Here is an 18042-nt window from a genome sequence, read left to right as displayed (position 1 = left end):
TTCATCCATAATATTACCAGATAAAAAAAAAATATCATGCATGAACATGCAGAGAGAGAGAGAGAGACCTATTAAGCACTTTCAAGTTCGCAGAAGAATATGTATTGGGCAGGAAGTGCCACCAGAGGTAGTAGGAGAAGAGTGGTTATACTTCAATATGCAGTCATTACAATGGCTCAATATTACATTTTTGCTGCTGTACGAAGAAAGACGTCACCTTATATTAAATTACAGTTGCTATGTGCTACCAATCAGAGGTGCTTCCAGACTCCTTTTCCGATTTGAAATGTATGAAAAATGGTAAAAAATCATCTTATAATGCACTCTAACCAACTCACCAAGGCATAAATTAGTCTTCCAAGACCACAAAAGGATAATGTTACGAGTTTGACAGACTGCAGACTCCTGAGGTCTGCTTAAAAGTGTTTTTTTTTAGAAAGGAGAGCTGGGGTTAGGCAGACCCCTACCAATTATACAAGCCCCATTGGTCTGATTAAAGTGTAACTGCAGTACAAACTCTAAGAATTTGATGCAAGGTAACTGCAGTATCTAATCCACCAAAATCTCTATTGGCCCCAGCGATGCCTGCTCGTTAGAAGGCACTGTGCACCAGCAACTGCCGAAGCTTACTGTTCACATTACCAGATAGTAGGTAACGGATAGAAGTCACACGTAATCTTGATCTGGCCAAAACACAAATGCCAGACTATATATTAAACAGCGATCTTTTCAGCAGAATAATGCCCAGAGGATCCCTCTTCCCTTTTTCTGTCATTTGAATTACACAAGCAAGGTCAGCAAATATGCCCGGCACAAATGAACATTATAGATGCTGGCAAAAAGAAAGAAATTTAACAAATTCGAAGTAGGTTCTAACATGATCCACTGTTCTCATCTCTCATCCAAGATGCAGTTTTAACAGGCCATCTAACACTTTCATGAAATACATTTTAAGTATTCAGAAGTATCAGGTAAGCTGCGTTTGCTTTTGATACAGCAAATATGAACAATGGAAATCACTCCATTACATTCAAGGGTGGGCAACAACCAAACTTATACCTAGAAGCTTTGAGCTTGCTCAGTCGAGCTCAAGCACAGTTAGTCTTGCCTGGTTAAACAAGTTGAGTTCAAGCCTGAGTTTAGGCTCGTCAAGAGCTTGATTAGCTTGTTAAAATTACATTAAAATACACAAACCATGTATATATAAAGTGTGCTCTTTTACATACACACACAGAGTAGTAGCATAACCGTCATTTAGAGCCCCTTTGCAGCATGAGGTGACAAGTATCAATCATATCAAACCCAGACTTTTATTTTTGTTAATGTGTGAACTACTGAATTGTGAAGCAGGCCTGGGTCTGCATTTGACCCAGGTCTTTAACTCTGCATTGACATACACCTGACTCAGGACCTCAACCTGGCAGACTTGCTTTTTTTTCAGGTGTGTGAACTGTGAAGCACACCTAGGTCAGCTTTTTGACCCAGGTCTGCAAGACTGCAACTCTGGATTGACCTAGACCCGGCTGCAGTATGCCTTAAGTCTGGACTGAGTCTTGCTTGCACACATACATACAAACACACACACACATATATATATACCGATCCATGCCTACGGGGATTTTGAAGGGTTATTTTCCATGTTTTTCTTGAATCTGACCATACAGATGTGTTCTACGTGTTTGATTATATAGGAATGTGTTAAAATGTATTTGTTGTTCATATATATATATATATATATATATATATATATATATATATATATATATATATATATATATATATATATATATATATATATATATGTGTGTGTGTTTTTGTCCATTGTAATAGGTCATACCCTCTAAGAGTATTTTGGTAATTTTGTGCATGCAATACATCCTGCCCATTAGGGGCAGAACTGACTTTCTCATTTTCTTTATTTTTTTTTATTTTTTGTCCTTCAGAATCTTGTAAAGGGCAGTATGGTCTTTGAGACCATATAGCTGTTGGGAATCCCCAACAGCTATATTTCTAGCCGTTGGAGCCTTCACAACAGCTGTATGGGTCTCTCGAGACCCTATTCCTTGTATTTATAAATAGGGTCCCATTGAAGGTTATGCATTGCCTAATGCATATCTTATTGATAAAGACTATTTTTTCCTAATGCACATATATGTGTGTGTGTGTGTGTCAAGTTTAGTAGAAACTGACCTTTGGACCATGTTTTTCTGATGTATATGTCAGATTTTACAAGGGTTGAAAAACCAGCAGCCTACAATGTACTGAATTTTTAAACCTCAAAAAAAACATGTCCAAAAACTATGATCCAAAAGTTGATTCTTATTATTTTGACCATGTTGAACTCATTCATGAGGTCAGATTTTGTCAAAACAACCTCTCCCCATGAGTACTAACTAGGGGGTTCCTTACCCACAAGGGTAGCAAATGCAACCTAACAAGCCTAAGGAAACTATTGCAAACACACAAAAACAAACGCAAGATCGCAAAGGAGGCGCCCCGGCACAGTCACACAAGCACGCGCGCAGAAAATCACTTAAGCAGTAAATAAGAAGACAGAGATCACTTGAAGAAGACATCTTTGCATTGAGAAGGAAACTTTACATCAATAGAAGACTTGTACGCATTGAAGTTGCAGCGAATGCAATCGAGATTCCACTAACGCATACAGGTAGGCTTTTAAGTCGGTCCAAGACTAAGCAAGCAATGAAACATAGGGAAATGGAAACCTACAAAATGGGCACTGTGCTAAATGAAACATGCTAATGAATTTCTGGCATTTTTTTCAAAATTCTGACCCAATAGATGTGTTCAGAACACTTGGATCATGTATTTTGGATGAAAAAAATGATATTTAGAGCCTCGAAAATTCATAAAAATTGTAGGCCGTTGATTTTTTAATGCTTATAAAAACCTATCCATGCATCATCGGAATCAAAATCTCCAGGAAGTGATTCATATAAAACAAGCATATAGATCACATATGCACTCTCAGAATTTCAAAAAAACACTAAAATTTCAATAGCAGGTTTCATTTAGCATCGTGCCCATTTTGTAGGTATATATATATATATATATATATAAAAAAAGTGACCATGTACCTCCAAGTTCTGGAAAATTAAGCACAACAACTGTTGCAATGCAGAGGGCAAACATAGAAAAGCTAATTGAATACAAACTATTTTGTGGGAAGTAGGGTTGTTTCTAACAGATGAACTGATGTTCAAAAGAAGGCAATTATTAATCTCATAGCTGCTTCACTCAAAGGGCCAGTGTTCTAAAAACAGTAGATGTATGTAGGTCACATAAGGATGCTAAATATTTAAAAGGTTGTTCAAGGAAGCAACAAAGGAAGTGAATGATGATAAAGTAGGGAAGATCACCACAGAAAATGCTATAGATATAGGAGCATCAGCAGCTTAGATTAGACATCCACTAGAAATGGGTGGATCCAAACACAAATCAGATTAAGACAATTGGTACTGGATTCAGACTAGGTCCAACTAGATCCTTCACAATGTTGTGAAAAGCATGCCTCAAGGTGCAAAAAGCACATCATGCCGAAAGGCGAGGGCCCTTGTGCTTTGAAGCGTGCTGAAAAGGCACAAACACCATGACGAGTGCGCCTCATGGTGAGGTGCACCTCAGGGTGTTATGGTCAAATGGGGGCTTTGACCCAAATTAGGGGAGACTCGACAGTTTAGGGCACTCCTCTCTCTCTCTCTCTCTCTCTCTCTCTCTCTCTCTCTCTCTCTCTCTCTCTCTCTCTCAATTGCTTTATTTATTTGTGGGAATTGCTAATAGTGATGACACTTTGGCACAAACAATTGATTTTTTGGAGGCTATTTTGTGAAATTAAGTGTTGAGGAAGGTACCTAGTTGAAAAAATTCTGTTTCTAAGATTATTTACTGCTTCAAAGTTGGCTGGATGTAAAGTTAGAACCATTCTGAAGAAGGTAGCTAGTTTTGTACGGATGTGATATGATCACTTGCTTGTGTAATATATCTTGGTTCTTATTGAGTATGAATCTGAATTCAATGGATTATATAAAGCATTGACCCAAGAAGAGACACAAGAAGAGCCTAGTCCCCAATTCATATCATAGAACTATGGGCATTTATATATTTTTTGGTTTTTCATTTACACTTATGAATGTTGTAACACTCATTTTGAAGTGTTTTGGACAAATACATTAACTTTTGATTGTTAATGCTAATATGCATTATATGATGATGACATGATGTTGAGAAATTTGATTGTCAGTGATTTTGTTACTAAATTTTTCATTGAATGCTCATATTTTATTTGTTAGATACTTACATAGATCAAGTTGTTGCATGATGCATTCTTGGGCCCGAGTTAGGAATTTTTAGGCAGAGAGTAGACTCGATTAGGTTAGGGTCTAGGTCAAGGGTCAAACTCGAGTAAACAGGGTGCAGGTTGGTAGAAAAATCAGTGTGCCCAAACGACACCATAGAAAAATCCCAAATTTTAAGGAATGGTTCTGGACACCTTGGACTAGGTACGGTTTAAATTTCAAGGGAAGCTGAGACAAGGACAAGGAGAATTTGCTCGAACAAGTGGCAGGACAGGGCAACGACAGAATGGGTTTTGGGGACAGACAAGCCAACTTGTAAAATCAAGAACTTCGTACAAAGAACTCAATAAATCCTGATTTTCGGAGGGTAAACACTAGACACCCTAAAGTGTATTAGGCCTAAATTTAGGACTCAAACACATTACAGTTAGGGTTGGGCGATTTTACTAAGTCTAACTATTTTTTTTAATTTATAACCCGAAGAAACCACACACGACACGAAGACCTAGCCGCGCTGGCTCAGCTTGCCATACTTACGGTCGTCGAGTCAACAGCGTAAAGCTCTGAGGGTAGGACCCTTGCCCCTGGGACCCATGCTATGAATTGGCTTGAGCAGAGGGTGACGCCCATGAGAATCGAACCTTGACAGACCATCTAGCAACTAAAGCCCCACCCCACTATGCCAACCCACCTACTTTTCTGGGTAGGTTAGAAATCAAGTTTGGGGGGGGGGCTGAATTGGGTTTGAGGGCTTCTAAACTAAGTTTAGGGTTATGGAAGGGTCTGGGACAATTTATTGAGGTTAGGCTAAGTGGGCTGGGGTCCAGTAGAGAGGTTGGCCAGGCTGCGAGAAGGTCAGGGTTTCATGGGTTGGACATGAAAGGGTCGAGACTGTCGTGGTGTTGAAGTTGACCGCACCGAACCAAGTGAAGACTAGGCAACAGCTTGGTACACTGATGTGAGTCAGACCACAAGGGCCAACACACTCAAACGTGAAATGGGGCAAGTTGTAATGTGAATCGACACCCAAATTCATTGTGTGTTGTGTGCATTGACTGATTTGGGTCGTGTACTCATTGTTGAATTCAAAATACCTTTGATCAAACCGTTTGAGCTTGTGCACATCCCCGGACAGAACTAACATCCTGTCATTGATGCTGAACTCTGTTTCAGCATTGGCGTTAGCCCCACCGTGTGGCTGACTCACGCACTGGGTGTTGGTTTGATATATGTCCCTTTGAGTTCAGTACGGACCCGCACCAAGCTGGAATCCAAACTGAGTGACAGCCTTTAAAACAAAAGAGTACATCATTTATCCATGACTGTGCATGTTCCCGGTGTCATTGGTGTTCCCGTGAAAATACTAAATCTGAAGTTTCAATCTGCTGAACTAAATTCCTGTCAAGTAATTAGATCTGAATCAGAATATTTTTGGTGTGCCCTTATTGAATCTACCAAGATTGTACGCGTTGAATAGTATCCTTCACCAACCTGTTTGTGTGCATTGCTGCCACCTGAATCAAGTCCTTTTGTGCAAACTGAACTTTTAAGTATCTAAGACTGTCAAAGAGTGTTTATTAAAGTTCAATTTGAGTTAACTCAAGCTTTACATATATATAACCTGAATTAGGTGTTTAAGTGAATATGTCCAGCCCCTTGCATTTCATGTTGGAATACGTATATACATAATCTCACTTATATATATAGTCCTAGTAGCTCCTCTAGACAACTAGTGCTTCTCATGTAGTTGTCGTAAACATCAAAAAAAATCCAAAAATACTAGTTTTAAAAATCTCAGTTTTCATTTAGGGTTTAGCGTTTCGGCATAGTATACCGGGGTGTGTACCCGAGAACCGACTTCCCTAGTTGGTCCACATAATTTTTCCTCCCTGTTTTTTTCTTCTTTTAATTTTTTCCATTTTATCTTCTTTTTCCTGTTTTTCCTTTTTTTGTTTTTTTCTTCATCATGTTTTTCCTTATTCTCTTTTCTTTTTTTCCTCTTCTTCCTCTCTCTCGGTTTGCTCTCGCCTGATTTTTTTTTTTTTCTTATTCCAGTTTCTCTCTCTCGGTCTTCTTGATTTTCCTGAATTTCAGTTATTATAATATGTATATTATATATATTATGTGTTTGTGTTATATATATATATATATATAATCTGTTTGACTTTTTTGAGTTATATTTCTGGTTGACTGTTTCTGAATTATATATTTATGTGTGTAATTCATATATAATCTGGTTGACTGTTTCTGAGTTATATTTCTGATTAGTTGTTGCTGAGTTATATTTCTGTTTCTGAGTTATAATTCTTGTTGATTGTGTCTGAGTTATATATACCTGTGTGTGTAATTCATATATAATATGTTTTCTTATCTTTTTCACAGTTCACAGTTCACATTTCACATGTACACACACACACACACACACACATATATATATATATATATATATATATATATATATATATATATATATATATATATATATATATATATATATATATATATATATATATATATATATGTTTTTGAGTTATGTTTCTGAGTTATATTCACAGTTCACACTTCAGATACACACAAACAGATGCTGATGCACGTGTATATCTGTTTCTGATATATATTTCTTGTTGACTTTATATATATATATATATGTGTGTGTGTGTGTGTGTGTGTGTGTGTGTTTTCTTATCTTTTTCACAGTTCACTTCACATGCACACACACTTATTATTATATATTTTGTATTTCAGTTATTATAATATGTATATTATATATATTCTGTCTGTGTGTTTGATTCATTTATATATATATATATATATATATCACATGGGTGCGGCTGCGGAGCAATTTCAAAAATTTTGGACACGGAGACACGGCTATATATATGTATATATATTTTTAAATATATATATATATAACAATAATAAGACTCGGTCAAAGTTGTGCCCATTAGGGGACACGGCTATATATATATATATATATATATATATATATATATATATATATATATATATATATATATAAAGATCAATTTTTTTAGTTTCTATACGTCTTTTGCCCTTAAAATGGACAAAAACAGACTCGGTCAAAGTTGACCAAGTCCAAAAGGTGGACGGACTCGGCCCCAATGCATTGACAGAGTCCGACACATGGTTCACAGTGTCTGCCTCGTGTCCGAAGCCACACCCGTGTCGGGGCGTGTCGACGCGGGTGCGTCGACCTTATAACCAAGTTTGTGTGATATATATATATATATATATATATATATATATATATATATATATATATATATATATATATGTGTGTGTGTGTGTATGTGTGTGTGTGCGCGCGAGCGTGTGTGTGTAATTCATATATAATTTGTATTTTGTATGTAAATATATATAATTATATATATATATATATATATATATTAACATATTATAACTTATAAGCATATGTAATTATGTATATGGATATATTGTATAGTTTATGTATTTGTTTCTCACATATATATTATCTTACTATATAGTGTATGTATTTGACTTTGTCCTAATTATTGACTTATATAATTTAGTTTTTTGATCTTTATAGTTTAGAGATAAATATTAGCATATGAGACATTGATTAAATGTCATGTTTTTAGTTATCATGAACTATCAGTAGTTTAGTTATGACTTATGACATTTTAGTATGACTTGGATGTGAATTTAATATTGTTAAGGCTTTAATTGTGTTTAAATTATGTAATCGCCTTTTATTTATATTGTCAGTTCTCAGTTGTATGGTTTGTTTATTCAATTTTTCATTTATTCTGCTTATTTGTTTATTGCTGATTTTATGTCTATTGTTGTTAATTTTTTAGTATACATGATTTTATTTTATTTTTATTGTTCATTCATATTGTTAATTGTGTGGTTTGTTTATTCGATTGTTCATTTATTGTTAATTTTTTTGAACAGGTTATTTAATATAATTGTTTTACAGTGTTTGACAACATGTGTTTCGTTTATTGCTTATTGTTGATTGATTTTATGTTGTATACATGTTTGTTATTAATTTTAGCAGTTTGTTTACATATTTTGTGTATTTCTTTTTTTATTTTTTTAATTGAGGTATCAACTAGTCAACCTAGTCCTGCCTAGGTTCCGCCTAGTCTTTTTAGGGCCTCACCGCCTAGGCTCCGCCTACCACCTTTGACAACTAAGGTTAACATCCAAAAATATGGATGATCCACAACGGCAATACAATTAAAATTTAAACACATTGAAACCTAAGAGAATTAGTAAGAATTAACTTATTAGGAGATAGAACACCTAGGCTCCATAGTCATAGATATAGGCAATATTTTGAATATTACGCTAATATCATTGTAAATTCATAAAATTATATTAAAGGCAAAATATCACGATAATTTGAAAGTATTAGAAATGTATATATTGCATTAATATCATGATATTATCAAAATAATGTTACAATATTATTAGTTTATGGAATATGTCGGATAAAGTATCTTTGGGTAAGTATTTTTTAACACGATTTTGAAGCCTTAAAAAATCTAGTTTATGCATTGTAATCACATGATTCGAGAGTCAGTTCCTTTAAAACCAAACATGTAGATCACAACCATGTGGTCAGATTTAAGGGGAAAAAAACATGAAAATCTCACTTCACATTGAGAACTAGGCATTTCCAATGTTTTTTTATGTGTTCAGCAAGGTCGAACTGCTAGGAATAAACTGTCAGGTCATGTTTTTTTTACAAGAAAATGATGTTTGGATGCTTGAATATTTACAAAAATTTTGAGCCGACAATTTGCAAGCCTTAAAAATTCCTGCTTATGCATCATAATCGGCTGATTCAAGAGCTGGTTCCTTCAAAACCAAGCACATAGATCACAACCATACGGTCAGGTTTAAGGGGAAAAAAAAACTTGAAAATCTCGGTTCACACTCTAGTTTCTCATATTTCCAGTTCACATATTCATGTGTCAATGGGGGATGTGCCTTTAGTAAATTTCAAAACAATGTCATTCAGAAATACATGAATTATAACATTTTCAAGCTGGCAAAAAGCTTCAAAAAAATAATCATAAGATATTCATCTAAGCTAATAGATAGATTAACTTACTTGATGTACTCTTTGATAAGTGATCTTGGTCTTTCGTGACCTTCTGAGGTATTAGTTTTCTTTTGACCTGCACGTCTGGTCTCAGGTTTCCAACAAGCATTAGCAAGAGATTTAGCAAGCAACTCCGCAATGTCTGTTGCCATTATTTCAGCTTTCTTAAAGAATGGAAAAGTCTCATGCTTGAAATGGTGGGATAGCCAAAGATACATGGACAAAACTTGATGTCTGGTCTCAAGGTCCAAGAGCTCTGAATCATTTTTAGCAGAGCCCTTGGGCATACCCATTGATAGGCCAACTTGACGGTTTTTGCTATAGGATGAAGCAAATTTCAGGAGATAGAACATAGCCTTAGGGTCCCTCACATTCACTGGAGCAAAACAGAAATTGAACCGATCCTCTAAGGACAATCCCTCGACCTTCTCCAACATTTGTGCCACCTTCTTTATATGGTCGTGCTTAGAAAGGAAGTAGGATCCATCCAAACGGCAATTCTCTCCAAACTTCTCAAGAAGCTCACAGAAAGTTACATTGGGTGTCTGCCCAGCAAACAGCTCCAGTTGTTCATAGAAAGGAAAGAGCCCAACCTGCTTAACTTCATCGAATGGTTGCTGCAGACATTCGATCAAATACCTGAGATCATCCAAGTGCAGAGTGGTCGTCAGTCCATCAGGGTATATGCTTCCCCTCCTTCCTGCCCTCCCTGCAATCTGTTTCACTTGCGAAGCAGCAACAGGGAGTATCTTGTCCCCATTATACTTTGACAAACCATAGAAGACCACCCTCCTAATATTAAGATTCAACCCCATTCCCACAGCATCACTGGCCACAAGCACATCATACTCATTATCCTGATCGTTGAACAGACTGGCTTGGAGCCTCCTTGTCTCCGGTGGCAGAGCCCCATAGATAACACAGCATCGATGACTCGTGAACTTCTCAATCGCCAATTTCACCTCAAATATCTCTCTCCTGGAGAATGCTACCACACAATCCCCAGATCGCACATTCCGGAGATCCCCTTGAAGGGTCTTCGCCTCTACCACCAAAGGCTTAAACCGGTCATAATGGTGCTCAACCAATTCATCGCCTGTCTCTGAACAAATCTTCCTTACAATCTTCAGAACACTAGGATCCCCGCACAGGTGAATCTCATTTGCTTTCAATCCCAACAATGCCCGAGTCCAAGCATACCCTCTATAAGGGTCAGCCATCATCTGAATTTCATCAATTACAGCAACATCATATGGCTCGTCCGCCGACACCATCTCTACCGTACAGGCCACATGGTTCGAGAATGGGACACTTTTCTTCTCCTGACCAGTATGAAGACTACAGTACACCCCTAAAGTGTTTACCTTGTCAAAGACCTCCATGGCGAGGAGACGCAGTGGGCTGCAGTAGACCCCCTTCTTCGCCTCCATGAACCTCTGGAGAGCATTGTACGTTTTGCCGCTGTTCGTCGGCCCGCAATGATAGATGATCTTCCTCCGCATCGCCCGAGCGAAGGGGAACCATGTGTGTGGCTTTGTGAGGTCTGCAGATTCAACCAATGCATGGAAGCGCTTGATCTCATCGGAGAACTCTTCTAGGCAGAAGTCCACGAATATGGGGAAGAGGAATTGATGGGACTCATCGCAAGGGCCAACCGAAATGAGATGCCTCGCAACGTCATCTGGGCATTTGCTAAGGAAGAGAGCCCTGAACTTCTTAGCAGCGGTGGGGAAGAATGACCTGCTGATGTAGACGGCAAGGGCTTGATCGCAGGCCCACGCAGACTTTGCGAACGAGCGAAAGATCTTGACGAGCGCTTGCCAGTCCGACTTCGTCTGCTTGTCGCCCTTCTCTGAATCGCACAGACGACGGTATACCTCAGAGGGATCTATCGACCCGACGTCTCTAGAGCTGGAAGAGAAACACCTCTTCAAAACCGTATAATCTAATTTTTGAATATGGTGATCGAAATATAGGGATGGTAATCGGTAACAAGCTCGATTAAACGATAAAGAAGAGGTTCTTTCGAGATTGGAACAAGGGCATGGTTGATTCAACAAACGAAAGGGAAAGAATTGGGTTTGTGGGATTTCACTCGGGTTAGGGTTTTGGGGAGCAGGAAGAAAAATTCTGGCTGACAGCCTTCGGCTTCTTAAGGGGATCTTGGAGAGGAAGAAAGAAGGACCCCTCGCCATTAAATGAGACTAAAGACCATGAACAGATGAAATCTCACTGTGGGGAAGAAGAAGAAGAAGACTTTTGAGAAATCAACATGATAAGGAAGCATTTGTGGTGTGGGAGAAGTGGAAAGAACGGGAGATTCCTGGGGGTCATGTGGTTTTGGTGGTGTGGGAGAGGAGATAGAGCGGGCAATGAGGGATTATCATGGTGTATCTTGCTTCAACCTCTCCCTCCCTAAACCCTAAACCCTACCCAGGAGAGAGAGAGAGAGAAAGAGATCCTCCCTGTTGAAACTGGTTTCGATAATATTATATCGGAATCCAGGTTCGACTCAAACAAAATAATGACAAAGTTTGTAATGCCCCGAAATCTTAACCCAAATTTTGAAGAATTTTTTTTTTCAATACAACGAAAACAAGTAATACTATAAAGTTAAGCATTCTGGAACATTACAATGGGGAGCAAACCAAAATCATTTATTTCATTTCAATATCAATGAAAATTAACATCAGAGTTTCTCAAACCATCCCTGGAATAGTAAATCCAAAATCTCGATCGAAGCCTTATCCCGCAGCTGTTCATAAACTCTACCCTTCACCTGAAAAATGATAAATTTATAGAAATTAGACTACAACTAACTAAGTAGGAATTACTGTAATTTTTCTTGCAGGTATATCATGTGTCAAGTATGTGGTGCGGGTGTCAAGTGTGATTTTCAGCATATACAAGAATAAGTCTATGTTACGAAAGTCAATAATGTATCAGAAGCTAACTGGCAGGTAACATCGTTAGCAACATTTAAATATCTCATAACCACATATATGAATTCATGTAATGATTCAGATGAATGCAATTATGAAAATTACATAATTCAGGCATGCATTCATGCAACATGGTGCATCTATTAGGCATAAAAGAACATTAATCAATACCATGAATTACAATTTAAGTAGAACAGAGCATTTAACATGCATTAAAAGTTAACATCACGCATCCACCAAACATATAACAATTAAGGAAACAGATAGCATATGCATATTATAATGCATAGCATAAATATGCATGATTTATGTGCAATGCATGAACATTTCATAATCTTTCATTAAGGTTTCTTTTTCCATATGCATGCTCTATTTAATGCATAGAATTTAAGTTCGTCTTTTTAATTACCGTTGTCCGCAGATACATCAAACGGGTAAAATCCCTGAACTCAAATTAGGTTCTCAGGGTAGTTTAACACACAATTTATATTTTATTACTGGGTTTCAAACTTAATCCTCAACTGATATCAGGAATCAACATCATTCATCGGAACATTAAACATCCACATCTAATGTTGGGGACACAAGAGACACCCCACGCCCACAAGTGCAACTTCCTTGGTACCAAAACCACAACAGTTGTGTCAAACACACCACTCCCAGGGCAAAGTGGCGGACTCTCCCTAAAACTGTGGTCAAGAGAAGAAACCTCAATATCGAGTTCAGGGGACAAATAAAGCAACAGAGTTTATGTATCATCACAGTCTCCTCAAGACCGGACTCTAAGATCCTCATTCTCCAGATGAGAGATCCCAGAAAGTATATTACATTGTTCTTAATTATTGTTTTTTTATTTAAAAGTCAATTATTGAGTTTTGCAATTCAGCATGCAAAAACAAGGCAAAAGCTCGCACCTACCCCTACGAGAACCATCACGGGACTCCCGCCCGTGGAAACACATAGAACAGTGCATTATAGTGCAATAAAATAAATGTGATTTTTGCGATGCATTTAAACAATTAAAGAAAGAGCAAATCAAAACTCAAGGCTCTCCAGGCCTGTGATGATTCATTTAGACCATCGATGCATCATATGCAAAAATCATAACAATATGCAATTTATGCAATGATACCAACATGATTTCAAATGCACATTCATTCATACCAATTTAACAATGTACATAAGCTACCATAGTCATATGCATATGTGTTCACCATCCATGTGAAATTGCTTTCGTGAAATCACTTAACACACATGTATGCATTCATGATTCATAAGTACATGAGAACATTTTTGCAAGATTATACATGTCAAACACATATCAATTTCATGTATGCACATGTACTCGAAACTTATTCATAAATGCACGATAATCAAGCATGTCCCATAAATGTAGGCACATGAAACTTTTCATTCATAACATATGTTAACATCCACCCACATGAACATAACCCGGACCTAGAAATTGAATTTCAGGATTGCACACATTCATATCATATATGCACTTGTACCAAAACAAACTTTGCAATAACATATTAACAGAACAAGACATTCAAGAGAATGTATCTCAAATATTCACAATTAAGGAAAGGTAAACGATCTGGTGTAACCTAATACAAAACCCATAGTCAATGTTACTACTTTAATCAAGTGATGTCAATTCCTACTGTTTCAAGAAAATCAGAGTTGTGAAAGCAATTCATAACGGTGCAATAAAAATCAGTATGGTGAAAGCAGGTCATACTGTTGCAATAAAATCAGTGTTGTGAATACAGTTTAACTATATCTAATCAGAGGATAACAGGGTATGCTAGTATAACAGGGTACGATAATCAGAATATCACAGGGTATACAATTACTATTAACTTGTCAGCATACACCAAGGTAATCAATTAACACTACTGATTAACGAGGCATGCTATTAACATTAAAAGGGTATTCAATTAACACTAAATGTTAAGAACATAACAGTGTAGTCAATTAACACTAACCGATATTTATTTTAACAAGTACACTTCTAATGATTACTCAATTTTGAACCTAACACTATACATGATTAGGTCACAGACGGTCATTCCTTTGTATTAAGAGTTTATAAACCATTGAGTAATTGCATAAACAGGTAGTAAAAAGTTCAAATGTGCAGATTCAATGTTTTTCATATTAAACCTATATTCGATATATATATATATATATATTAAAGCTCTTTGTACTGTATAATGAAAACAAAATGAGAAACATACACCAAGCAACAAGGAACTTGTCCTTCATACGGTCTTGCATAAGCCTGAGGTATGGCCAAGATAAGCATGTTCATCTCTGACTATGTTTCACAAATGAAGAGGACAGTTGCAAGATAAAAATGTTTTCTGCAAACAATATGATATACTTGCCACTTTTCTGAAATGGGCAGTAAAATCCCAGACACATTTCATCTAGTGCACTTACTTACTGACTCCTACAACTAGCACGCTCTATCGTTCATCTTGAATCCGCAATGGGCCAATTCATGAAAATTTTGAAAAGTCGTAGAGTCTGCGTGCATGCAACAATTTCAAGAAATGACATTTCTTTCATAACTTTTCTTCAGAGTGCAGGCAACGACTTCTGTCATTGGACTCAACAATGCAAACCTTTTTGGTCAATAACCTAACACAGAAAATTTTGGATACATAATTTCCAACAGATAAAGATTTTAGCAGAACAACATGCTGAAAGTAAAGGTTACATAGGAATCCAATCGCAGCTAACTTAACAAGTAGAACTTGAGTTTGATTTACAGAGATCAATTTAACAGAAAGACTTCATGCCCAAAAACAAGCGCAAGTTGGTCTGACATAGGGTCTGGACCTTATACAGAATCACAATTTTTTTTGTGTGTGTATAAGCCAAAATACAAAACTAACCACTATATATATATAAGTGCACCCTCACCGTTTGCTGATATGGTAAACAGGGAACCGAACGAAGGCTTCCCGTGTGTGCAACCCAAACTCAGAATCGTGATTCTGCCTTTTTGCACAAATTAAACCCACTCATAGGGGTCATGCTCAACGACTTCACCTATTTAAACGGATAGGCTACGAAATCCCAACAGATCCTACATCAGAATCGAAATCCCAAAAGGAATTTCGAACAACAACACAAGGCATGCTTGAAATCGATACTTATGCAAAAGCACAAAAAACCTACTGTCAAAAGTTCACTATTTGGGGCTTCCCAAGCACTTCAAACCCCAAATCCTCCTCTAACTATGGATTTCCAGCAACCCCCAGCCCATGCTCGACCCATAGAATACCCAAAAGAAAAAAAAAACAGTAATCCTACCTTTTTCCGACGAGGTGGTTGCTGCTACAACGAATGAGAGGTGAAAACCGAGAGGGGGAGAAGGGCTCGGCACGGGCCGGCGGCGTCGACCCGGTCACACGCAGGGAGGTGAGGGCGTGGAGGAGCTTGTAGGGAGAGAGACTGAGGGCTTAAGAGAGGAGACCGAGGCCGAACGGGAGGGGAGACCCGGGCAGGCGACAGAGGCGGGGAGGGTTTTCTCAAGACCTAACCCCTCTGATGCGTTATAAAAGCATGGGTGGGGGGTATCCAGTTCGGGTCTGGACCCGAACCCGGGTCCGACCCCTTTTTTTTTACATGCAGCAACGGGTGCGGGTCTGGTTCGACCGAACCCCAACCCGTGACCCGCGACCTACCACAGCGGGGTCCAGGTTTTGGGCATATCCGGATCCATCCGAGGGTCCGGACCCATTTTGAAATGTTTAACTTATTAAATATTTTAGTTTTTTTATTTTTAATGTAATCCAACTAAAACAAGATTTTGTGGATCCAGTTACATTATTATGGATCTCTACTAACTTATTATGGATCTCAGGTCCATTGTGCTTCATACACCCCTTAAATAAATTCAGATCCAAGGATCCCAAGTTTTTATCGTGCCCTGACTTGGAACCATGGCTTCAAATTTAATATTTATGAGTCCAAGCCAACTAGTATGGACTCCAAGCAACGTATCTCAGATCCAATTAGAAACTCTAGTTGTACCCAAACCAATTTAAATCTCCGATGTTCAGGATTTTGTGGATCCAAAATCATAAATTTGATCCCCTTGACTGAAAAGTGATTATTAAATATTCAGATTAAGGTTCGTGATATGATATCTAATGATCTTAACCGATTATCGAAGATACGAACAAGGTATTTATGGATCTGACATTGAAGATCCAAATAAAATATCCAAGATTCAAGTACAAATAAATAATTAAAACAATAAATTGTCCTTGTAACAACCTAAGGACGTAAATTTTAAGTTTATTTATATGATAAAATTCACAGGTATTACAAAGTTACCCGGATCCGGGTCAAAATGCCAACGAAGGATGGTTGCACAAAAGAATAGGGGAAAAAAAACTCCTTTCAAATAAATTCTAAAAGGATGGCTACGAAAAAGTGAATGCCAACGAACCGCCTCAAGCAGTGAAGAATCTAAAGATACTCCTTTCAGAAGAAACAGGAGTATCTTGTGATCGTTGAGCTGAGCCGAGATTCGCTTTCGATTGGGCAATTCATGGTGGTTGCAATGTAAACAAGAGTATTATTCCACATTGGAAATATATAGATCTCTGATTACGCAATTCCTTTGCATGAGGACTCCTAGCAACCGAAGAATTAGAATCCAAACCAACCCAATCCAACTTAGAATCCCTAGAAATAGATACCAACTCGGGTCATAAGACCATCATCCTGTTGATGGATCACATTAGACACCATATCAACAGAGCTACCATGAACCTTCTTAGAATCTTGAGGCCCAAACTGAGCATGAGAACTTTCTGTCACTTCCAAATTGATAGTCCCCTTCAGCAAAACCAACATGATCTTGATTGATCACAAGAATTAAAAATATGAATCTCTTCTACCAATGTTTCTTGTTCAATTTTCATATGTTTCTTGTTCATTTCTATTAAATAAGAAATTTTTAATGAAATTCTGAAATATGCACATTATTTGAAATTTTAATTATTTATTCAAAATTTAAATTACAAAAAATAACCATACTCTACAACAAAAATGACTCATTTTCTAAAAGACCTTTGAATTTCAGAAATTCATCTACTATAAAAAATCATAAATATTGTTATTTTTATGACCTTTTTAGCCTTCACACCTATCGTTTTCGGTGTAAATTTCTACCATATGTGAATTTTCGCTATTTTCATCAGAAACGCTTTAGCCGTCGGCTCAATCGCCGCTTAATCTCCATCACTCTGTCAAAAAACAATATCTCATGGATCCGTTGGTGGTGCGAGTACGGTGGATTCTCTTGCGATTGGAAGAGTCACCACTTGGCGATGGAAAATTGTCTGTGTTTTCTAATGGAAACTCAAAGCTTGAAACCTAGCAAATACCTGAATTAGTGCATATTAAAATTTTAATAAAGTCGCATAGAATAAGTGCGAGAGAATTTTCTTTTAAACTCAAACCGACAAATATCACAAATACTTGAGTTATCTCACATAAAAACTATAATAACATCACATAAAAAATCGGCAAAAAAAATTTAACTCGAACCGACAAACCTCACAAATACTTGAGTTACCTCGCATACAAAATATAATAACGCCGCATAAAAAATCTATGAAATTTTTTTAACTCAAACCAATAAACCACGCAAATACTTAAG

General features: G+C 37.2%; 1 protein-coding gene across 1 annotated transcript; it reads right to left on the bottom strand.

The window, feature by feature from the left end:
- Positions 1–131: 131 nt before the first annotated feature.
- On the bottom strand, positions 132–15875 carry LOC149845194 (DExH-box ATP-dependent RNA helicase DExH18, mitochondrial-like). Its single transcript, XM_089995592.1, has 3 exons — positions 15681–15875; positions 9421–12190; positions 132–768 (listed from the first exon to the last, which is right to left on the bottom strand). Exons 2-3 carry the CDS (start codon positions 11604–11606, stop codon positions 714–716), a joined length of 2241 nt encoding a protein of 746 aa, XP_089851718.1. The 5' UTR covers positions 11607–12190; positions 15681–15875; the 3' UTR covers positions 132–713.
- Positions 15876–18042: the final 2167 nt, after the last annotated feature.

Source organism: Nuphar pumila, chromosome 2, assembly GCF_984573655.1.
Source record: "Nuphar pumila chromosome 2, dmNupPumi1.hap1.1, whole genome shotgun sequence".
Classification (NCBI taxonomy): Eukaryota; Viridiplantae; Streptophyta; class Magnoliopsida; order Nymphaeales; family Nymphaeaceae; genus Nuphar; species Nuphar pumila.
Note: the sequence above shows the minus strand (reverse complement) of the source record. Positions and strands in the feature narration are given on the sequence as shown.